This window comes from Citrus sinensis, chromosome 5 (assembly GCF_022201045.2).
Source record: "Citrus sinensis cultivar Valencia sweet orange chromosome 5, DVS_A1.0, whole genome shotgun sequence".
Lineage (NCBI taxonomy): Eukaryota > Viridiplantae > Streptophyta > Magnoliopsida > Sapindales > Rutaceae > Citrus > Citrus sinensis.
In genome coordinates, this window is record NC_068560.1 from 32,285,376 (window position 1) to 32,308,285 (window position 22,910).

General features: G+C 37.8%; 2 protein-coding genes across 6 annotated transcripts; one reads left to right on the forward strand and one right to left on the reverse strand.

Annotated features, from left to right (window-relative positions):
* The first annotated feature begins 3,401 nt into the window (after positions 1–3,401).
* Positions 3,402–17,657, forward strand: LOC102618682 (acetyl-CoA carboxylase 1). Of its 2 annotated transcripts, none has more exons than XM_052441724.1 (32): positions 3,402–3,717; positions 4,516–4,891; positions 5,341–5,547; positions 5,634–5,795; positions 6,039–6,131; positions 6,233–6,328; positions 6,517–6,690; positions 7,189–7,282; positions 7,381–7,568; positions 7,663–7,713; positions 7,794–7,833; positions 8,045–8,169; positions 8,279–8,395; positions 8,486–8,560; positions 8,661–8,717; positions 8,834–8,938; positions 9,797–9,883; positions 9,970–10,161; positions 10,235–10,423; positions 10,633–10,743; positions 10,831–10,917; positions 11,002–11,178; positions 11,647–11,724; positions 11,831–11,953; positions 12,200–12,469; positions 12,556–12,896; positions 13,184–13,421; positions 13,530–13,882; positions 13,969–14,182; positions 14,804–14,980; positions 15,091–17,241; positions 17,339–17,657. In XM_052441724.1, exons 2-32 carry the CDS (start codon positions 4,517–4,519, stop codon positions 17,393–17,395), a joined length of 6,804 nt encoding a protein of 2,267 aa, XP_052297684.1. In that variant the 5' UTR covers positions 3,402–3,717; position 4,516; the 3' UTR covers positions 17,396–17,657. The 2 variants fall into 2 exon arrangements, with proteins under 2 accessions (XP_052297684.1, XP_052297683.1); XM_052441723.1 differs by having other exon boundaries at positions 3,403–3,865.
* A 552-nt stretch (positions 17,658–18,209) lies between these two features.
* On the reverse strand, positions 18,210–22,526 carry LOC102619189 (uncharacterized). 4 transcript variants are annotated; one of them, XM_015528655.3, is made up of 11 exons: positions 22,238–22,526; positions 21,838–22,133; positions 21,518–21,526; positions 21,257–21,395; positions 20,995–21,116; positions 20,631–20,834; positions 20,197–20,256; positions 19,692–19,830; positions 19,296–19,414; positions 18,914–19,135; positions 18,210–18,610 (listed from the first exon to the last, which is right to left on the reverse strand). In XM_015528655.3, exons 1-11 carry the CDS (start codon positions 22,434–22,436, stop codon positions 18,416–18,418), a joined length of 1,704 nt encoding a protein of 567 aa, XP_015384141.2. In that variant the 5' UTR covers positions 22,437–22,526; the 3' UTR covers positions 18,210–18,415. The 4 variants fall into 4 exon arrangements, with proteins under 4 accessions (XP_015384141.2, XP_006472646.2, XP_052297690.1 ...); XM_006472583.4 differs by lacking the exon at positions 21,518–21,526 and having other exon boundaries at positions 22,238–22,525; XM_052441730.1 differs by lacking the exon at positions 22,238–22,526 and having other exon boundaries at positions 21,518–21,583; positions 21,838–21,983.
* Between the last annotated feature and the right edge of the window lie 384 nt (positions 22,527–22,910).

Sequence of the window (22,910 nt, forward strand, 5' to 3'; positions counted from 1 at the left end):
AATGATAAATTTAAGAAAAATAAAAATAAAAACTTTTAAGCTATTAATAATTTTAAAAAATTTAATTAATATAAAGTATTATTAAATATAATGCTATAAAATGTAACACCCAACTTGTACATTATTAAAAATAATACAATACAATTGCAATACAACTTAATTCAATGCATTCTTGCATTAAATAATGTAATATAATGTACCAAATATACCATTAAGTTATTAAAGTAAAGAATAAACTAAAAAACAAGTTAAACATACATTTCAATATAGCGGATTTTGTCTAGTAACATATTGAAGTGTATATTTCTCTTGTTTTTTTTAACTAATCACTTACTTTAATAATTTAAGGGATCCCTCATTGATCCATGAATAACAAATTATTCAATATATTGATATGTGATTTTTAAGAGCTCTATTTTCGGTCTAAGGCACAAAATGTCCTCCAATTAGTTGCAATATTTTGGGTGATATAAATAACCAATGCTTGAGAAGGCTGATTAAAGCTTATGCTAAAAAGAAAATAAAAATATAAATGCAAACGCTCTTATATATTATGTGACTACTGAGGCTGTGACTCTATCTTATATACGGCTGCCGGTTGGTTTTACTGCTAAGTGAAATGAGGAAGCGTTCCAAGCGAAATTAGACTTGCTTGAGACAATGGCGGATCTAAAAAAATAATTTACCGGGGGCTAAATTAGATAATAGTAAAATATAAAAAATTAAAATTTTGAATATATAAAATATTTATAATTAGTCTCTACGCATTTTTATATTTTAAAAATGTTATGCAATAGACTTATTATCAATATTATTAAATTTATTATTTCTTATACAGACAACCAAACTATCACTTATCTCATCTGATTCCAAAGATGATCATTCATGAGTTTTATTACTGAAAATGTTCGTTCTACTATTATTATATAAATTGGAAGAATTAACCATATTTTTTAGAATATAAAATATTTTGAGTAGTTGGCTATCATTATTTTTAATTAAAATATATATTTTTATATTTTTTTAAAGTCAAAGTTTAAATTTTATTGGTTTTACATTTTATAGTGACTATTTTAATAAATTTAATAGGGTTAATTAAAAAATTAAAAAAAAATCTTTTATTTTTAAATTTTTTTTTTTGGCCAGTGGGGGCTTGAGCCCCCACTAGTCATGTGCTGTATCCGCCTCTGGCTTGAGAGGGCTTTTCAATGATTATAAGCTTTCGTGGAAAGAGTTTATAATTTAATGAGAAATGAAACAATAAAGTTTATCCAGAAAAAAATTGAATGGCGCAGGAGAATAAAGTTTATCTGAACACTAAGGTTCATTAAAACTAAAATATGTGAATAAACAAATAAAATACGACTTATTATGACTTATTATGTATTGTTTGGAAGACAGAATAAACAAATAAAATACGAATTTGAGTATATATAATTTTTTGGTGCTTACCAAACACCAATTATTACATGCGTAGGAGTCTATATCTTAGAACAGATCGGTCCCCGCCAAATAATGAATGATTGAACATTAATAAAGACTATAATTAACAGTCTGTTAAGAGAGATGGCAATTTGAGAAGCACTGGCGACCTCATATTAAGAGAGATGGCAATTTGAGAAGCACTGGCGACCTCATACGAATATGCACAAGAAAGTGAAGGCTTGCCGTGTTCATGGCCGCCACATATTTTTGTTCACACGTGTGTTTCAAGTTTCATAAATAAGCGTGCACGAATAAATTAAAAATTTTCTTAGCGCAACGCAGGGCGATGCCAGAAAATGGGAAAGCTCTAGGGAGACAAAGTTAAAAAGCTTTAGGCTTTTCTTATTTTAATGGCGTCAAAAGAATCAACATTATGCTTGAGAGGTCAGGTGCCGATATATAAGAGCTTGAAACAGAAGTATGAAGATTATACATAGCAGTTGACGAACTTGCAAGATTGAGGATGAAACATTGATCAGAGGATGCGGCCTTACTCATTGTAGCAATTGCAATTAAATTAGGAGAAAAAAAAACATGAAATTGAAGAGATGACTAATCTATTGGCTGGTAGAGATGAGAGCTGATGAAGCTAGAAATAGATGAGGACGTAACATTTATCTCATCAAGTTGTCATGCAGAGCTAAATGAGAAACTAATGTATTAATGAGTGACGCATCACTTAAAATATATGCTATATATCGTGATGAGGGTGAGGATGTGGTTTTCTTCATTGCCCGTTCCTTTTGATTATTGACCTTAAAACGAATTTCTGAGCTCTCGTTAATCTTTGATCAAACTTTTTCACCCCTCTGTGATTTGCTCAAACCTTACGGGGGAGCAAGGGTGAATGGGCTTTAAGGGTGTTTCCGGCTTCTCTCATCCGAGACCAAAATGGCAGCTAGACTGTTTGGACCCTGGAATTCCCAGTCCAAATTGCTAACGTGCGTTAACTTGCGATAAAGCCACCACACTTTTCACCACAAAATTCCATTTTGATAAGCCACTACCAAACATACACCTGTTCGAGTCATAACACAATTTTAAAATAAGGACGTGTTGTGTTGTGATAGTTTCATGAGTTTTCATTGAAGAAAAGGTAAAGGACAAGAGCATGAATTAATTAATTATACGACACAAATAGGGAGCGCATGTATGGACCTAACCTCCAACCATAACCGAACCCCCCCCCCCCCAACTCATTCTAAATTAATTGATTTCTGTATATCAAACACCTTCATCGACACATCTTATCTCCAATCAGTCCATCAACCATTTAAACAATCCTCATCACCTAGGTCATATCACTTGAATGGGCTTATCCACACAAATCACCTATATATATTTTTTGACATTAAAATTAAAATTTTCTAGTACACTCTCAATGCAGCAATCCTGTGATTGATTTAATTCTTAGTCACGTAATACTTGCATTTTTTTGGAAAATTCATAAAATTCATTGTCAATAGAAATTGTTGACTGTCTACTGCGGCAGACATGATGTCCACTATGCGAATCACACTTATGTTGGACTGTTTTTGTAAATTGACTGACTAGTTGGGCCATTTCCGTAAATTTCCAGGCAGAAGTCTTCTTATAGACAACAGCGAAGTAATTGATTGATTGGGACCCAGAGTAAATGTCACTCATCTCATCTATAATAAAGAGGGAGAAGGAAAGGAGGGGTTGGTTGGCATTTGGCAAGTCACAAATGGCACACCATCTAGCTCTCAGTCAATGTACACACACACTACACGACAAGCAGCCGGGTCCCAATTAGAAAAATGGATTCGTACAAGAAAAAATTCCGGATTGGGCTCTTGATTCTCCAATGAACCTTTGGGTAGCTGGGAAGTAACTGCGTACGAATTACACCGCTTCATGTTGTTGTCGTATGAGAGAAATGGCATTGGCACTTGGCAGCCGGCAGGGCCGCAGGGGTTAGTAAACAATTGAGGAGAGAAGAAGAGAGGAGCGGTGAGGGCAGGTACCACGTGCAGGGTTGTATCATTAAAGGCCGTTAGAAGTCTTCGACATTGAAAAGGCCCACCACCTTCCCCCAACTCAAACCTACCTCTCAAACCTACTTCCTTCAATTCAATTTCCTTATAAAATATAAGTAAACTCAACTAAACAATACTTGTTAGACTCATCATTCCAACGTTTCTTCACGTAACGCAACAAACAACATTTTGACTTGATCACATTCTTACGTAGACACAGGAAAGTCAATAAGTAAGTAATTCCATTGGCGTGAGCTGCTGGTTCTCTTAATGCCACAATCCATATGAGCTCTCTCTCTCTCTCTCTAATGCTTCATACCCAGATAGGAATTTGAGGCCACTTTGATCCCAGCTTTCTGAATTTTGCATCTTCTTTCCAGGTTTCTCACTTTTACATTCTGCTCTCCCTTGGGGTGTGATTCTGAATTGGTTTTGAACCTCTGTTTGATTAAACTTTTCTTTGACTTTGATCTTTTTGTTTATACCCTTTGTACTTTTACGTAGTTAATGGGGTTTCAAGTGTTTGACTTTCTTTTCAAAGTGGTGTCTTTTTGGTGTAAATCAATTTTTATTTTCATTTTTTTATGATCCTGCATCTTAGGTACCATACTTCACTAAGGCTGCTTTTGGTTGCTTGGAAGTGGAATTGGACGCTTTAGTAGTTGGTGTCAATGGATTTGGAATATAGTTGTGATTGTGTGTGTACAAAGTGTCCATCAGCAAGTTCGATGGGTGCAACAGGCTAATTTATATCACTGAATCCAAATTCCATTTCTAAATGCAACTAATCAGTCTTATTGCAATGCCTTGAATTTTTCTCGTTCAAGTTCAGCTTTGTTTATGAACTTTGCTTGATTTTGATTGGTTGATTCTCAGTGCCATTTCTTGATCAAGTTTCAAGAACTTGATCCTTTTTATTTTAGATTAAATGCCATATGTTTCAATGATCAAACCGAATAAGAACAACTCGATTCTACGGTGTAACTCTCTACCCGCAGTGGTGTTGACTGTACCATTTTTCTCCTTGCAGCATGTCAGAAGCCCAAAGGAGATCAGCAATGGCTGGTCTTGGGCGTGGCAATGGGCACATAAATGGTGCTGTACCAATCAGGAGCCCTGCTGCAATGTCCGAAGTTGATGAATTCTGTCGTTCCCTTGGAGGGAAAAAGCCAATCCATAGTATTTTAATTGCAAACAATGGAATGGCGGCTGTCAAGTTTATACGAAGTATTAGGACATGGGCTTATGAAACATTTGGCACAGAGAAAGCAATTCTATTGGTGGCCATGGCTACTCCTGAGGATATGAGAATAAATGCAGAACATATTAGAATTGCTGATCAATTTGTGGAAGTTCCTGGCGGGACCAACAACAATAATTATGCAAATGTCCAGCTCATTGTAGAGGTCTGTCTATTAAAGTTCATAAATTTTGTGCACAATTTCTATTGCTCCATAGACAATAGGCATTTTCAATTTTGTCTTTTGTTTCTGACAGTTTATGCTTGTAACTATGAAACAGAAAACCCAACTCTGTTGAAAAGGCATTTGAGCTAGAAATTCGTAATTACATTTTTCATACTCTCTTCTACTACTATAAGTTGTGAACCTAAGGGTTTTAGAACAGCAGAAACAAGTTTTATACTGAGGTTTATGGAAGCTCACGATCACTACTTTATTATCTCTTTGAAAATGTGAAAAATTTCTTGGTATATATGTGGTTTTCTTTTGACAGTGTTAATTTTTATTTTGGCTGTCAGCACAGTTCATTACATTTGCTTGAGAATTGCAGTTGGATAAATGAATAACCTCTGCTTATCTTTTAATTTTTATTGTCATAATTCTTGGTTAATCAGATGGCAGAGATGACGCGTGTTGACGCGGTTTGGCCTGGTTGGGGCCATGCCTCCGAGATCCCTGAGCTCCCGGATACGTTGAGCACAAAGGGAATCATATTTCTTGGTCCCCCAGCTACATCAATGGCAGCATTGGGAGATAAGATAGGATCATCATTAATTGCTCAAGCAGCCAATGTTCCCACCCTTCCCTGGAGTGGTTCACATGTAAGTATTCTTTCCTCTTTAATTTCCCCTTCCCCCTTATTTTTACAGGTTGTCTGACATCTTATATCCCAATTTCTCTCTTCCAGGTGAAAATTCCTCCAGAAAGTTGCCTGGTTACCATCCCAGATGATGTATACAGGCAAGCTTGTGTATATACAACAGAGGAGGCAATTGCAAGTTGTCAAGTGGTGGGTTATCCTGCAATGATCAAGGCTTCTTGGGGTGGTGGTGGGAAAGGCATAAGAAAGGTTTGTTTCATACTTAAAATATGCATTATCCTAGGGATGGATATACCTCTATACTAATATGCCATCGAGTTGTGAAATATTGTTAACTTTTTTCTCCTAATTTTTATTTTATAAATTGGCTACCTCCACGTTGTAGTTGAGAAAGTCAGATTGTTAAAATTTCTTGTCTGGCTGAGAACTTGGTTTGGACCACCTTTCTCCTTAGATATTTGGTGATTTGAACTAAGCATTCCGGTTTGCTAGGTTCATAATGATGATGAAGTTAGAGCATTGTTCAAACAAGTTCAGGGGGAAGTTCCTGGCTCGCCTATTTTTATAATGAAGGTTGCTTCCCAGGTTAGGTCAAAATAGTATATTTTGTTTTGAATGAAATGCTTATTCTAATTGCTATATTTGATGTTATTTTCTAATGACCTATTTGGATTTATTGTAATCAGAGCCGGCACTTAGAAGTCCAGTTACTGTGTGACCAGTATGGAAATGTTGCAGCTTTGCACAGTCGTGATTGTAGTGTTCAGAGGCGGCACCAAAAAGTAAGTTCAATACGAGGATTTATTTTAAAATTGGTTGGAAATTAATGGCTTTCCTTTCTTTTATTTCTCATTTTTGTGATATTGACATTGTAACACCCACAGCCAACTCCTTGCCAAAGAAACATGGTTTATCTTGAATTTTCCTGCTCTTTTTCCTTTAAGATTTCATATGGTATCATACTCTGTAGATAATTGAGGAGGGTCCAATTACTGTAGCTCCATTGGAGACAGTGAAAAAGTTGGAGCAGGCGGCTAGAAGGTTGGCCAAATGTGTAAACTATGTTGGAGCAGCTACTGTTGAGTATCTGTACAGTATGGAAACTGGAGAATACTATTTCTTGGAGCTCAACCCTCGGCTTCAGGTTTGTGTTGTGTTTCTTAACTTGATTCTGCACCATGCAGCAGATTCTCATTAGGCAGTCATTTTGCTGGTTGTAGGTTTTTATATGATCTCTTTGAATTTGTATTAGGGAATCTATGCGTATTTTCCTATATCCAATCTACTTAATTTTTTCTCAAAAAATTTACACCTATTGTCATAGTGTTAATTAGTGTGCAAATGTGAAGAAAATAAAGGTGCATTGCATGCTCAATATCATTGCAAAACTGTAAAATGTTTGTTTATGTGCTGGCCTGGTCTTTTTTTTTTGTTCAATCTAGTAGAAAATTATTCACCTCTTTGTCTTGAAAAGTAAATCTGTAAGCATGTCCTAAGTCACCGACAAAGCTGTATATGCTATTGACATTTTACCTGATTATGTTTTGATTTAGTGTCATTTATTTCTTGATTACAGTGTCCTGCTTTCTCCTTCTTGATATGTCATTCAGTCACTGAAAATATGTGGCTTATTGGAAAATAGGTAGAGCACCCAGTCACTGAGTGGATTGCTGAAATAAATCTTCCAGCAGCCCAAGTTGCAGTTGGGATGGGTATTCCTTTGTGGCAAATTCCAGGTACGGTTTTGCTTGTCTCAGTATCTCTTTCAATGCTTTTTGTATAGCTATTGGCTGAATATTTCAACAATATTCTGTTGTGTAACTCAATTAATCAGAAATAAGGCGATTCTATGGAATGGAACACGGTGGAGGGTATGATGCTTGGAGAAAAACTTCAGTTATTGCCACACCTTTTGATTTTGATCAGGCAGAGTCCACTAGGCCAAAAGGCCACTGTGTTGCTGTCCGTGTAACAAGTGAGGATCCTGATGATGGTTTTAAGCCTACAAGTGGGAAAGTACAGGTCCGCTTATGGTGCTTCATGAACATTGTTGATTGGAAGCATCTAAAATTCACGATGATGATGAACTTGTATTGAATTTAACCACTTTGTGCAGGAGCTGAGTTTCAAAAGCAAGCCAAATGTGTGGGCTTACTTCTCTGTTAAGGTAACTTTAGTTGTAAAATTTTGTGTAAAATTAATTCTTAAATTTTCAAATTTAACAGCATTTCACATTATTATTTGCAGTCTGGAGGAGGCATTCATGAATTTTCGGATTCTCAATTTGGTAAGTTTTAGATGGTAATATGGAATTTATGTATGATTTAGCCTACTGAAACAGATAAAGGGGTGCATGGTAGCTAGGGGAAAAAAAGAAAAGTAGGAAAAGGTGCTTCTTTTGGATACATGATGCCTAATGCCCTTTTCTGGACAGATGTCTCTATGGATTTGCAGTTGCAGTTGTTTCTGCTAAAATAATTTGTTGCATCTTACCTCAGGACACGTTTTTGCATTTGGAGAATCCAGAGCTCTAGCTATTGCAAATATGGTTCTTGGGCTGAAGGAAATTCAAATTCGTGGAGAAATTCGTACTAATGTTGATTACACAATCGATCTTTTACATGTAAAATTTCCTTACTTGGTGGCAACCCAAACCCGTTTTAATGGATCCTTTTTCCTTGAAAAAGTTTATTCCTTTCAATGAAACTAAGCCACTTCAAAATATTATTCAGGCTTCAGATTACAGAGAAAATAAAATTCACACGGGTTGGCTGGATAGTAGAATTGCCATGCGGGTTAGAGCGGAAAGGCCTCCGTGGTATCTCTCTGTTGTTGGTGGTGCTCTGTATGTAAGTATCTGCTATACTTGCTTGCATGTTGGTGTGCATGTCTGCATGTGTGTTTGACATGACTTGTTGTCTTTCATTTGCTAATTTCAGAAAGCATCAGCTAGTAGTGCAGCTATGGTTTCAGATTATGTTGGATATCTTGAAAAGGGACAAATCCCTCCCAAGGTACTCATAGCTTCCTATTTATGTCTCTGCAAAGCAAGTGTTTATCTTTTTTCTAATAGAATTCAAGTTTTTATCTAATGCAAGTTCATCCTGTTTGCAGCACATCTCACTTGTCAACTCTCAAGTGTCTTTGAACATTGAAGGAAGCAAATATAGGGTATGTGTTTGTTGATTCCAGGGTGCTATATTATACAGGGTTCTTCAACTGAATGATTTTCTGACTTGCAGAGTTTAAGAATGTGTCCTGTTAACATTTTGGTGAACTGTGTTTAGATTGACATGGTCAGACGGGGACCGGGTAGCTATACATTGAGGATGAATGAATCAGAAATTGAAGCAGAGATACATACCTTGCGTGATGGAGGTTTATTAATGCAGGTAAGCATTTATTGATTTTGTAACACTTTCATTATTATTGGATTATGTAATTCTTCTGTGTATTACTTATTTCATTTTAGATCTCCATTATGAATATATAAGTTATGCTAACAGAATAGGTAGACTTTACTAATATCATCACGTCAAAATCTGTTTCATAATCGTGGTTAAGACTTAATATGCAGTATCGGTCTGGATCCTAATGGTTGGGACCTGGCACGAGCACCATCATTTCTTTAAGCACTCTGCAGGCATGCTATGTTTCTAGACTATTGTATGAGTGTTTGTAGGTTGCAATGGCATGGATCTGTTTTTTGATTTGTAGGAGTGCTATCAGAAATGGGGACCATATTGCTTCAAATTTTGAGATCTTAAACTATTTTCCCACACATGATTCTCACTTATGATGGTTGAAATACCTTCATTCCAAAGAAGACATTTCAGGGTGTATGGTTCTGCATGGAATTTAATGTATGCTCCCAGTATGATGACTCTCCCGTAATGCTGATTCAGTAACTCATGAGTCCTAACAGTATATAGGGTTCTTGTCTCAATAATCAACCATACAATTTTTACTCAGCCTTAATATGCTCTAATCCATGTATTTTATATTGGTTCAACTTGTCATCATACTCAAGCGCGAAAACAGTTTGTGAGCCTAAAAAACTGAATTAAGTTGAAATCAGTTTATTTTATTGGAACATTAATTTGGTGGATGCTGTGCTCACAAATTAATCATCAAATTGCATTCCTGTCACTTGAGAGAGGTTTTCAATGAATGTGGTTGTGTTGTTCAAGTTGTCTGTAATTTATGCCCAAAACCTAAAAAGATAATTATTTACTCAAATTGTATTGCAGTTGGATGGAAATAGTCATATTGTATATGCTGAGGAAGAGGCAGCAGGAACTCGCCTTCTCATTGATGGAAGAACTTGCTTGCTTCAGGTGCCACCAATTCTTTTTCTTACTTTTTATTCTATGTTCTATTACTTTAGTTGGGTAAATTGGTTAGTTATCTTTGTTGTATCCAGAATGATCATGATCCATCAAAGTTAGTTGCGGAGACACCATGCAAGCTGCTGAGATATTTGGTTTCAGATGGAAGTCATATTGATGCTGACACTCCATATGCAGAAGTTGAGGTCATGAAAATGTGTATGCCTCTTCTTTCACCTGCTTCTGGAGTTCTTCAATTTAAGATGGCTGAAGGTCAAGCAATGCAGGTAAATCATTTTCCTTATTTAAAAGTATGAATTTTCTATATCCAATGGAAATTAAGAATTCATTCCTGTGTAGGCTGGTGAGCTCATAGCAAGGCTTGACCTAGATGATCCTTCAGCTGTAAGAAAAGCTGAACCTTTCTATGGGAGTTTCCCAATCCTGGGACCTCCAACAGCAATTTCTGGTAAAGTTCATCAGAGATGTGCTGCAAGTTTAAATGCAGCCCGCATGATTCTTGCTGGTTATGAGCACAATATAGAAGAAGTAAGCATTTTCTTGCCTATGTTAATCTTAATTGGAGAATTTAAAGAATACTACAGTAATTCTGTTGTGTCTGTGATTTACTAAGTTTTGGTCTTTTTGACTTGCAAATATAGGTTAACTGATTGCCACAGTGGGTTATTTTTAATAAATACTTGTAATTAAAAAAAAAAATTTGATTTGTCTTCTCACATATTTGGCATCTATTTTAGGTTGTGCAAAACTTGCTTAACTGTCTTGATAGTCCTGAACTCCCTTTCCTTCAATGGCAAGAGTGCATGGCTGTTTTGTCAACCCGCCTTCCCAAAGATCTTAAAAATCAGGTGAATATCTGAACCCTTATTTTTGCTCAAGTAGTGGCTTTAGGCTCCTATGTTCATCTAATTCGTTGACCTGTTCAATTTTATCAGTTGGAATCAAAATTTAAGGAGTTCGAGAGAATTTCAAGTTCCCAGAATGTTGACTTCCCTGCCAAACTGCTGAGAGGTGTTCTTGAGGTGAGTTCTTTGTCTGTCATTCTTGATTTTCTAAACCATCTGTCTAGAGCTTTAATACAGTCAGGGTATGTGCTTTTGCTGCAGGCACATCTGTCGTCCTGTACTGACAAAGAAAGAGGATCCCAAGAAAGGCTTATTGAGCCTTTGATGAGTCTTGTTAAGTCTTATGAGGGTGGAAGAGAGAGTCATGCCCGTGTAATTGTTCAGTCTCTTTTCGAAGAGTATCTGTCAGTCGAAGAATTATTCAGTGATCAGATCCAGGTAATTTTATTTCTACCAATTGCAAGTTGGTAAATGATGTTTTCATGTGAATGAGATATCTTGTCTTGATTATTTGGGATTGCCAACACCCCTTTTGTTGATTCCCTGACAGAATCAGGATTTCTGTTAAAGTATGATGGATATATTAGATGTTGTTCTAGCTTAGAGTTAAGTGCTCTACTTTAGTTCTTCGTCTTTCTAAAATTTGTTCTACCTAGATATTTCTGACCAACGCTTGTCTCTGCTTTCCAAGTGGGAGAAACACCTGTTTTTGTGGTTCCATTGATTTTACCTCGTAGGCTTTAAAAATCCATTCATGGCTGATGGATATATGTTTAGAATGATTATAGTGTCATTGTTCTGTGTTGAATATTTTACAGGTCGTTCTTTTTTTTAGACCTTTAATTAAATTGTGTATTATCTTGTTGGTTGGTCCTTCTACTCTTTAAAATCGTATTTATTCTCTAGGCTGATGTCATCGAACGTCTTCGACTACAATATCAGAAAGATCTGTTGAAGGTTGTGGACATTGTGCTTTCTCATCAGGTATAGAATTTTATGGAAAGCTTATTGACAGGCCTTCTTCCGGTACTTTTTTTTTTCCTGGACAATTTATTTTGCACAAGAATAACATGCGTTTATTGGCTTGCAGGGTGTCAAACGTAAAAATAAACTGATCCTACGACTGATGGAACAACTGGTGTACCCTAATCCTGCTGCATACAGGGATAAACTTATACGGTTTTCTGCACTCAATCATACAAATTATTCTGAGGTTGGCAATTGCCCTGAATGATTCAATTGAACTTGGTTGATCAGAATTGGTTTTCCTCTTAATTTTCTTTATTATTCTTCATCAACTCTCTTTTCAAGTGCCACATGAAACTGTCGTGGTGAAGATTTTAATCTCTTTTTATGTTTATCTATTCCTCATGTCTTTTGTGGAGATTAGGTTTTCCTTGCTCAACTTATTGTCACTTTTTGAGATTCTAAAAATCTTGATTTCAACATGCTTATGCAGTTGGCACTAAAGGCTAGCCAATTATTGGAGCAAACCAAACTGAGTGAACTTCGATCCAGCATTGCGAGAAGCCTTTCTGAATTAGAGATGTTTACTGAGGATGGGGAAAGTATGGATACTCCCAAGAGGAAAAGTGCCATTGATGAACGAATGGAGGATCTTGTGAGTGCTCCTTTAGCAGTTGAAGATGCACTTGTAGGTCTCTTTGATCACAGTGATCACACCCTTCAAAGGCGGGTTGTGGAGACTTATGTTCGTAGGCTTTACCAGGTATTCCAGCTGAAACTATAATAAGTCTTTCATAATTCCAATTTTTGGAGGTTTACTCCCTTTAATCTATTTATTTTTGTCGTCAGCCCTACCTAGTAAAGGGAAGTGTCAGGATGCAGTGGCACAGATGTGGTCTTATTGCATCATGGGAGTTCTTGGAGGAGCATATTGAGAGAAAGAATGGGCCTGAAGATCAAACTCCTGAGCAACCATTGGTTGAAAAACATAGTGAGAGGAAATGGGGAGCCATGGTTATAATCAAATCTCTTCAATCTTTCCCAGATATTCTTAGTGCTGCATTAAGAGAAACCGCTCATAGCCGAAATGATTCAATTTCGAAAGGATCTGCAAAAACAGCTAGCTATGGAAATATGATGCATATTGCATTGGTGGGCATGAACAATCAGATGAGTTTACTTCAGGATAGGTATATGACATGTTCCTGCCTTCTCACTTGCATTAATCTTCAGTGACAAATTACTGAACTTTTCTGTACCTAGGATGACATTTTGCAATCTATAAGTTGTGTAGAAACATACTGTATGTTTAATTTGGTTTATATCTGATAAAAAATAAAAGATATTAAATTTCCTTACTTTGCTGCAAAAGACAAACCAAATTAATCAACTCTCAAAATGTCAAATTTAGGGAACAGGAACTCTGATGGTAATCATGTCCCTTTCCTTACAAGCATTGTTCTTTGGTTCTTTGCAGTGGGGATGAGGATCAGGCTCAAGAGAGAATAAACAAGCTGGCCAAAATACTTAAAGAGCAAGAAGTAGGCTCTGGTTTACACTCTGCAGGCGTTGGGGTGATTAGCTGTATCATACAAAGAGATGAAGGGCGTGCTCCTATGAGGCACTCCTTTCATTGGTCGCCAGAAAAGTTTTATTATGAGGAGGAGCCTCTATTGCGTCATCTGGAACCTCCTTTATCCATCTACCTTGAACTGGTTTGTTGTTTGCAAACCTGTTTCTTTCAATTCCACCTCGGAAAGAGTAAAGAAGAAATTAATTATGTACCCACAATCTGACATTTCTTGACATTTGTTTTGATCCAGGACAAGCTTAAAGGTTACGATAACATACAGTATACTCTGTCCCGAGATCGACAGTGGCATCTATATACAGTTGTAGACAAGCCACTGCCAATTCGGAGGATGTTCCTCAGGACTCTTGTCAGGCAACCCACATCAAATGAAGGATTCATGTCTTATCCAGTATCTGATATGGGAACAAACCGTGCTCAGTGGACTATGTCATTTACTTCAAGGGGTGTTTTAAGGTCCTTAATGGCTGCTATGGAGGAGTTAGAACTTAATGTGCACAATGCTTCAGTCAAATCTGACCATGCTCAGATGTATCTTTGTATTTTACGTGAACAGAAAATCAACGATCTTGTGCCTTACCCCAAGTAACCCATTTTCCATTCTTCTTTTATTTCTTATGGACATTTTTTTAGAGTTAAATGGCAGCTTACATTGGGTTTGTTGCTTCTAGGAGAGTTGATGTGGATGCTGGGCAAGAGGAAACTGCTATTGAGGCACTCTTGGAAGAGCTGGCTCGTGAAATACATGCAACTGTTGGTGTGAGAATGCATAAATTAGGTGTTTGTGAGTGGGAAGTGAAGCTTTGGATGGCATCTTCTGGACAGGCAAATGGTGCCTGGAGGGTGGTTGTAACAAATGTAACTGGTCACACCTGTGCAGTGCATGTAAGTGTGCTTAAATAAAGATCTTCAACCTAAACTCTTTTCCGGTTAGAACTATTTAGGTCTTGCTGACTATCATTCAGTATCCTATCAGTAAGCCTCATGTTTTGCAATATAAAGTTATTTTTGGTTTCTATTTAAGTAGAGAATACTTTCCATGCCTCAGTTTGCATATTTGAGACTTTTATACTATTCTGCCAGAGATCTCCGACACAAATTAATTCCGATCCCTATTACTTTTCTCCAGTAGTATCATTGGACCACGGCTCTCACTTTTTGCCATATAGGTGTTTCATAGACATACAGGACCATGCTTTCCAATATGGTCCTAATCCTCTCCTGGAGAACATTTTACTCAAATTAACATCCTTTGCTTAGTTCTTATGAATGAATAAAATGCATGCAGGAGAAATCTGATATATATAGGTTGGAGAAAATTGCAAAATGAGCATACTCTCCTTCATTAAAAAATAGCTCCTGAGATGGCATGACTAGTTAGGACTTCTAGTTACTAAGCCTACATGATGCGTAATATTTACTTTATTGGAAGCTATCCTTATTAGTTGAAAAAAGTTGATTAATGTGTTGGAAATTATATTTACTACTGTTTAACATAACATCCAGATATATCGAGAGCTAGAAGATACCAGTAAACACACTGTAGTCTATCATTCAGCTGCTGTGCGGGGTCCGCTGCATGGTGTAGAAGTTAATTCTCAGTATCAGTCTTTGGGAGTTCTTGATCAGAAACGTCTTCTTGCCAGGAGAAACAATACTACTTACTGCTATGATTTTCCTCTGGTGAGCACTCTGGCATCTACTTGCTGCAATATCAGATCTTTTTTTTTTCTTCTTTTAATCTTTCCATTAGCCACTGCAAATCATGTTCATGCGAGAAATGTTACTTGCAGGCATTTGAAACAGCCTTGGAACAGTCATGGGCATCCCAGTTCCCAAATATGAGACCAAAGGATAAGGCTCTTCTCAAAGTTACGGAACTCAAATTTGCTGATGATAGTGGTACATGGGGTACTCCCCTTGTCTTGGTTGAGCGTTCACCTGGGCTTAATAATATTGGCATGGTGGCCTGGTGTATGGAAATGTTTACTCCTGAGTTCCCATCTGGAAGGACAATATTGATTGTAGCAAATGATGTGACTTTTAAGGCTGGATCTTTTGGCCCAAGGGAGGATGCATTCTTCCTTGCAGTAACTGATCTTGCTTGTGCAAAGAAACTGCCTTTAATCTATCTGGCGGCAAATTCTGGTGCCCGTATTGGGGTAGCTGAAGAAGTCAAAGCCTGCTTTGAGATTGGTTGGACAGATGAACTAAATCCTGATCGTGGTTTTAATTATGTATATTTAACTCCTGAGGATTATGCTCGGATTGGATCATCCGTTATAGCTCATGAAATGAAGCTGGAGAGTGGAGAAACCAGGTGGGTTGTAGATAGCATTGTTGGAAAGGAGGATGGACTGGGCGTTGAGAACTTAACTGGAAGTGGGGCTATTGCTGGTGCATATTCCAGGGCATACAAGGAAACCTTTACTTTGACATATGTGACTGGAAGAACTGTAGGAATAGGTGCTTATCTTGCTCGGCTTGGTATGAGATGCATACAGAGACTTGATCAGCCCATAATTCTAACTGGTTTCTCAGCATTAAATAAACTTCTTGGTCGGGAGGTTTACAGCTCCCACATGCAACTTGGAGGACCTAAAATTATGGCAACTAATGGGGTTGTTCATCTGACTGTTTCAGATGATCTTGAAGGTATTTCAGCTATTTTGAAGTGGTTGAGCTATGTTCCTCCTCACATTGGTGGTGCACTTCCAATCATAAGTCCCTTAGATCCTCCAGACAGGCCTGTTGAGTACTTACCAGAGAACTCTTGTGATCCTCGTGCTGCTATCTGCGGCTTTTTGGATAATAATGGGAAGTGGATTGGTGGTATTTTTGACAAGGATAGCTTTGTTGAAACGCTAGAAGGATGGGCGAGGACAGTTGTCACAGGAAGGGCAAGGCTTGGAGGAATTCCTGTAGGAATAGTTGCTGTTGAAACACAGACAGTAATGCAGGTAATACCTGCTGACCCTGGGCAGCTTGATTCCCATGAAAGGGTAGTTCCTCAAGCTGGACAAGTGTGGTTTCCTGATTCTGCAACCAAAACAGCCCAAGCATTGATGGATTTCAATAGAGAGGAACTACCACTTTTTATTCTCGCTAACTGGAGGGGCTTTTCAGGTGGGCAAAGGGATCTTTTTGAAGGGATCCTTCAGGCTGGATCAACCATTGTTGAAAACCTTAGAACATACAAACAACCTGTTTTTGTCTACATCCCTATGATGGCTGAGCTTCGTGGTGGGGCATGGGTGGTTGTGGACAGTCGAATCAACTCAGACCATATTGAAATGTATGCCGATCGAACAGCCAAAGGTAATGTCCTTGAGCCAGAAGGGATGATTGAGATTAAGTTTAGGACGAAGGAGCTTCTGGAGTGCATGGGTAGGCTCGACCAAAAGCTTATCGATCTGAGGGCTAAACTTCAGGAAGCCAAGAACAACAGGACCCTGGCAATGGTGGAATCTTTGCAGCAGCAGATAAAAGCACGTGAGAAGCAACTTTTGCCAACATACACTCAGGTAGCCACCAAATTTGCCGAACTTCATGATACTTCTCTGAGGATGGCTGCAAAAGGGGTGATCAAAGAAGTTGTGGACTGGGATAAATCTCGCTCTTTCTTCTGCAGAAGATTGCGTAGGAGGGTTGCTGAGAGTTCTCTAGTCAAGACTTTGACAGCGGCTGCCGGTGATTATCTATCGCATAAATCTGCCATAGAAATGATCAAGCAATGGTTTTTGGATTCTGAAATTGCTAGAGGCAAAGAGGGTGCTTGGTTAGATGATGAAACTTTCTTTACATGGAAGGACGATTCCAGAAATTATGAGAAAAAGGTACAAGAGTTGGGAGTCCAGAAGGTGTTGCTTCAATTGACAAACATTGGAAACTCAACATCAGATTTGCAAGCTCTACCCCAGGGTCTTGCCACACTTCTAAGCAAGGTAAAAGTAGAGCATCCAATAATCATTTCGTGCAATAGCAGCATTCTCCTTTTTTTCTTCCAGGAAGTCTAGAAGTAATTATTTGAATCCAATGCAGGTGGACCCGTCATGTCGAGAGCAATTAATTGGTGAAATTTCTAAGGCTCTCAGGTAAGGTAGCTGTGTACTTGATTACAGTCCCCCATCACGCTGGTGCTCTTGCTGCTTAAATCGAAATTGTTTCTTGGTAACTCCATCAGTGTAGATTGTCTTGATCACATCTGATGGGAGTCATTGGGACCAGCCGTGCCTATCAAGGAAGTTAGGAGGTGTAAATTCTATGTCATTTGAGGAACACATACTTATTCTGTATTTTTATAATAAATCTCAAAGAAATATTAATAATTCCACTAATTAGTGGAAATTCATGAGATACCTATTATCTGTCGGAAGGCATTACTTACTTACTACCAAGGAGAGAGAACTTCGAAAGGCCACATTCCTTTCTGTCCAAACCGATGCCGTCCTTTGATAACATAAAATTGCATTATTTTTCAACTCTCTACTCTCCCCCGACGCCATCGCCTTCTCATACTCGTACCATCGATATCCGCGAGTAGGGCATGGAAAAAATACAAAGCTATATGCCTCGTCTTTGTATCCAAGGCGACATCGTCCATTGAGATACTCACCTGCTTGGCGGTTGTTATTCATTTACTCATTTATTGGCGGGACGCTTTGTCCTTGGCAGTATGATAAGAGAAAAACTTGTGTGAAACTGTAGTGACCATATGGTAAAACATTGTCGTGAGTTCGTACTTTGGGGTTTTGTCTTCATCAGTTGGTTTAAGCCGTCCCGCCGTCTCCAACATCCTTTTTGTCTACGATCTAACTACCATACACTGCCGATTGAATGTAAGACTATTGCCGCTCTACAGTAGTTTTGTTTTTATACATTGGTTATATTTGGAATTAAGGCGCAGTAAGACTTGGTAAAAGTAGGTGTCTTCTAATCACTTTAGCTATTAGAAGTCCAACCTAAATAAGTTACAAACATATCCCACGCCATGCAACTAATACTTATCTGCCTTACTAAAAAGCAAAAAAGCTTGCTGTTTTAATTAACCTGGGAAAGTTTTGAGGGAAAATAAACAAAATCTCTTGCTTTAATAAACTATAACATAGGCAATACTACCTATTTGCCAATACAGAACTTGCCAAAAATGTTGGACAGAACCTCTTCAGAGATGTCTTCCCCACTTATCTGCCCAAGAGCCAAAGCTGCATCCCTCAAATCAATAGTCCAAAAATCTAGAGGCAGTTCCTCCTCTATTGATGATTTCAACCTTACAAGAGCCTCCTTGGTCCTCATAAGCTGTTCGCATTGTCTCTGAATCATTTTAGCAAAATAAAACAATCAGAATGAAATAAAACAATCAGAATCATCTTCAGATTGTGATTCAAGTCAAGCTGAGCCGGCCTCATTTTTGCTGAACATAAAAATTAATGTAGGAAAAAGTTTGAATTTCAGCATTAGCTTTGCAACTCAGCGGACTCATAGACTCAACTTTTCAAACCCCAAAATTAAGGTATTAAGAATAACATAGCTGAAGCATGGAATTGCGGCATACAGATACAGGCAACAAAATCAAGTAAAGGGGGAACAATGAATTCACATATACAGGTGGCTGACCTGGTTTACAGCCCATCTGCGTCCTCCTGCAGGAATCTGGTGGAGACCCACAATCTTCATGATTGCTGTCTCCAAATCCTGTATTCCTTGACCAGTAACAGCACAGGTAAAAACATGATCATTGAAAGAATTGCCGACTTTATTCCATTCATTGCTAGCTGATGGAGCACAGTCTATTTTGTTGATTACAAGAATCATTGGGGTAGAAGATTCAGTCGATTTCTGCAATTCCAAAAAAAAACCTTAAAATATGGACTCTAGAAAGCTAGTAATTTTTTTTTTAAAGTAGAAATTGATTTGCAGCATGATCCTAATGTATTGACCACAATGACCAATATAGCAACTTGATATGATACATCGAGAGTACTGGGTAGCATCATGCCTTATTAGATTGAATTCTATTAAGAAGTTCGCTATCTTCTGAAGTCCATCCATCAACTGCACTCACTGTCATGATAATGACATCCGCACCCAAAGCTACTGCTTCAGATCTCTCCACACCTGAATGGAAAATTATAGTCACAGAAGTCCAGGAAAGCAAAGAAAATCCAAAATCATCAAGCAACACATGAACTTTTGACTGTAAATAAATACAATCCATTGACTACTAGTTTCAATCATGTTGAGATTCCTCTTTCATTAGTTTCCATTAGTTGTTTCCCACCTAACAGGAAAATTTTTGGCAATCATGATTTTGAAGCTAATTTTGTTTCTCTTCTTCCATGAGAATCAACTCAAGGGGGTTTCAAAATCATGGCCATTAAAAGAGGTCACTTACCAATCTTCTCCACAATATCATCAGTTTCTCTAATGCCTGCTGTATCAAGAAGTGTCACAGGTACACCACATACTGTTACACTGGCTTCAACGACATCTCGAGTAGTACCGGCAATTTCTGTAACTATTGCTCTCTCACTCTACACGCTAAAAATAAAACATGGTTTCAATATCGCTACAAGCACTCTTTAAACAAGTAAAAACAAAAACCAAAAGAAAAATTATAGACCATTTCTACTCTTCGTGAAATTATACATTTCATCCGTTAGAAATATTTGTTTTCCCTTTATCAAACTCCTAGTCTCGTTTCCGCCTTCGCCGGGGAAAAAGGTACAAAAAAAAGAAAAAAGGAGTGCTATAGAGACTGGTACTCATATTAGTCTATTCAAGTTATTATCATTAAAATCCATTTACTTGCTAGACATTGAACACTGAACCTCGAATTAAAAAAAAATTAAGTAAAAATACCCTACGAAGAGGAAAAGAAAAGACTTAATGCAACATACTTTGCTCCAAGCATTAAGAAGGCTAGACTTCCCAACATTTGGTCGCCCGACAATTGCTATCTGCGTTTTTTGGGGGGAAAAAACAGAAATAAAGATCACAAAAAAAAAATGCAAGCCATTCCATTCTCTAGAATAAAGTAAAATAGAAGATTCAAGAAAAAAGAGCTTTAAATAATATGAAATTTAATCTTAATCGGAAAAATTCTCTATGTTGGTCATAATCCAAGACTATTGCAAGTAAAAATTTGACAGTACAAACTACTACCCAGAAAGGACAATTTAATCACAAGGCAAAATATTAAACAGGGCTGCAAGGGCAAGACATAATGGGATATCATAATAACTCAGCTTCTTTTAACACAAAATAACAGAGTAAGAAGTCACATCCTTTAAACCTTGAAGAAAGTAGTCAGAAATTTTCTAAGAGATCAAACCTGTAAGCCAGATTGCAGAAGTTTGTCATAATTGGCAGTCTCCATTGCATTTTCCACATCTTGTGACATTGCGTGTATTTTATCCATAACCAGATTTAAATTGAGAGGAGGCATCTCATCATCAAAATCTAAACGAGCCTCAATCTCAGTAAGCAACTCGATGCACTTCGCTCTCACTGACGTGACCAAAGAAGAGAAGCCCCCCTGCCAAAGGAAAAAGATTGTTTTGGGCTCTTAATTGGCAAACGCTTAAGATGATGTGGGAAAAGTTCTTTACTTATTTCGCTGTTACTGACTAATACACAGCAGTATGTAAAAACTGAGAATAATATCAAGTGACAATAATACTGAAAAGGAAACATGCCTGAATTCCTGCCAAAGCTGCATCTGCAGCAGCCACAGACTTTGCTGAAATTAACTTTTCAACATTTTCAGCTTGAGATAGGTCTAAGCGGCCATTGAGAAAGGCGCGGAGAGTGAACTCGCCTGAAAAAGAAAGAATGTGTATCAACTGTGTGCACATTTTCCAACAGCACCAACATTATACTCTTTGAACAGGGAAAATGCAAACACCAGAGAAGTTAATAAGTATTTTATGACCATTCAAATGAAGGTGGACAGCAAACCTGGTTGAGCAAGGGTCGCCCCAGCTTCTAAACAAGCTCTTAACACACGGCGCAGACACACTTCACTACCGTGACATTGAAGCTCAACCACATCTTCACGGGTGTAAGATCTTGGGGCCAACATGGGAACAGCTAAAACCTAATTCAGTCAAGAACAAAGTATGTTACCCACTAAGCAAATTTGTTTTCACCCCAGCAGGAAGCACAGGAACAGTACGGAGTTCAAAACTCAAGCAACTCATATCTCCAAAAGCACATTACCCATCCCATCTGCAAATAAGTGGCTAAGAACTCATCATACATCTAACATCCAGGATCATAACTGACCTAATAAGACAGTAAACTGTTTCATAGGTGAATAATCTAGAAATACAGTTACAACTAAGCATACTCATTAGCAGCAATTCTACCATAAGATTTAGAAAAGAAAATTCACAAATTCAATATGTATTATATAACTTATTAAGTTAAACTTAAAAAATAGAAACGAAAACCCATCTCATAAAATTCATTGCGTAATATATTCAAATGCACCAGTTCACAAGGTTGAAAAAACAACCGCAACCTCAAACATTTGATACCTCATCGACAACAATCCCGTGACGATCCAAAACGACACCGTACTCAACAACATGGCTAGTGGGCCGCCACGAAACAGAACCGGAACTCTTCTTCTTCTTTTTCTTCACCGGTTTAAACACTCGCCCAACAATATCCACAGCCATGGGGCCCGACAACCGTACAATCCCCACAGCGCCTGGCGGGCCACCTATGGAAGTCACAATAGCTGCAATAGTCCTAAAAGTTGCAGCCTTTTCTTCACTCTCACCATTATCAGCAACCAATCGCTCGTCTTTTTTGAAAACCAGCTTGTTATCTTCACCAAAAAAAAAAAGAGAGAAAAAAAGCAAGAGTCATGTTAAACGGAGTTAAAAGAAGTAAAATTTATTAAATGGGTTTCTTTTTTCTGGGGTTATTTACCTTTTGGGGTGGCAAGGGGGTTATGGGTTATGGGTTTAGAAGAGGAAGAGAAGGAAAATGAGAGATTTTTGCAAGTGGTTCTCCGAAGTTTCGGTTTGTGAAAGAGAAATGAAGCTATCGAGAGCAGTGGCGGCGGTGGCGGAGGTCTGTGGTGGAGCTGGTGGGTGATCACGGAGCGGAGTGATGGGAGTAAAGCCATGACTCACAAGCGCGCGAGTGAATTACACAGGTAACACATAAAGTTTTGCTTCAGCGCTGTGTAGTTGTGTTCCAGCAAAGAATTACATTGTTAGCATGTTCACGACAAGTCGTTTTATAAAATAGAAAGTCAACTTGAGGTCGTGTGGAATTCGTGAAAATGACGACATATCGGTTCTTAGCGGGCCATTCGTTGACGCTAATCGAAGAATTGGGCCACAACAAGAACCTTTCTGGTGATCGAGATGGATCGGGCTCAGCCTACAAAGGTCGCGAGCGCCAATTCTGTCTTACGATTTAACAATACGGAGGTCTCTAATTTTAATTTTTGCCAAATAAGAAAATAGTTTGTCCATCTTTATTATATAAGTCCTAAACCATAGAGTTGTAGATTGGATCATGTCATCTCGGCTTTGCTTTCTCTTTTTTTTTTTAATAATTTTTTATTTACTAAAATATCCCTAAAGTAGTTATT

Bases quoted from the DNA above. Each gene is read 5' to 3' on its own strand.
- LOC102619189 (XM_015528655.3), bottom strand. From the start codon at position 22,436: ATGGCTTTACTCCCATCACTCCGCTCCGTGATCACCCACCAGCTCCAC. The intron at 20,257-20,630 runs GTTTGATCTCTT...CAAAAAACGCAG, and splicing joins TTCTGCAATCTGGCTTACAG to ATAGCAATTGTCGGGCGACC. The intron at 19,831-20,196 runs GTATGTTGCATT...TTTAGCGTGTAG, and splicing joins TTCTTAATGCTTGGAGCAAA to AGTGAGAGAGCAATAGTTAC.
- LOC102618682 (XM_052441724.1), top strand. From the start codon at position 4,517: ATGTCAGAAGCCCAAAGGAGATCAGCAATGGCTGGTCTTGGGCGTGGC. The intron at 5,548-5,633 runs GTAAGTATTCTT...TCTCTCTTCCAG, and splicing joins TTCCCTGGAGTGGTTCACAT to GTGAAAATTCCTCCAGAAAG. The intron at 10,918-11,001 runs GTGAGTTCTTTG...CTTTTGCTGCAG, and splicing joins TGCTGAGAGGTGTTCTTGAG to GCACATCTGTCGTCCTGTAC.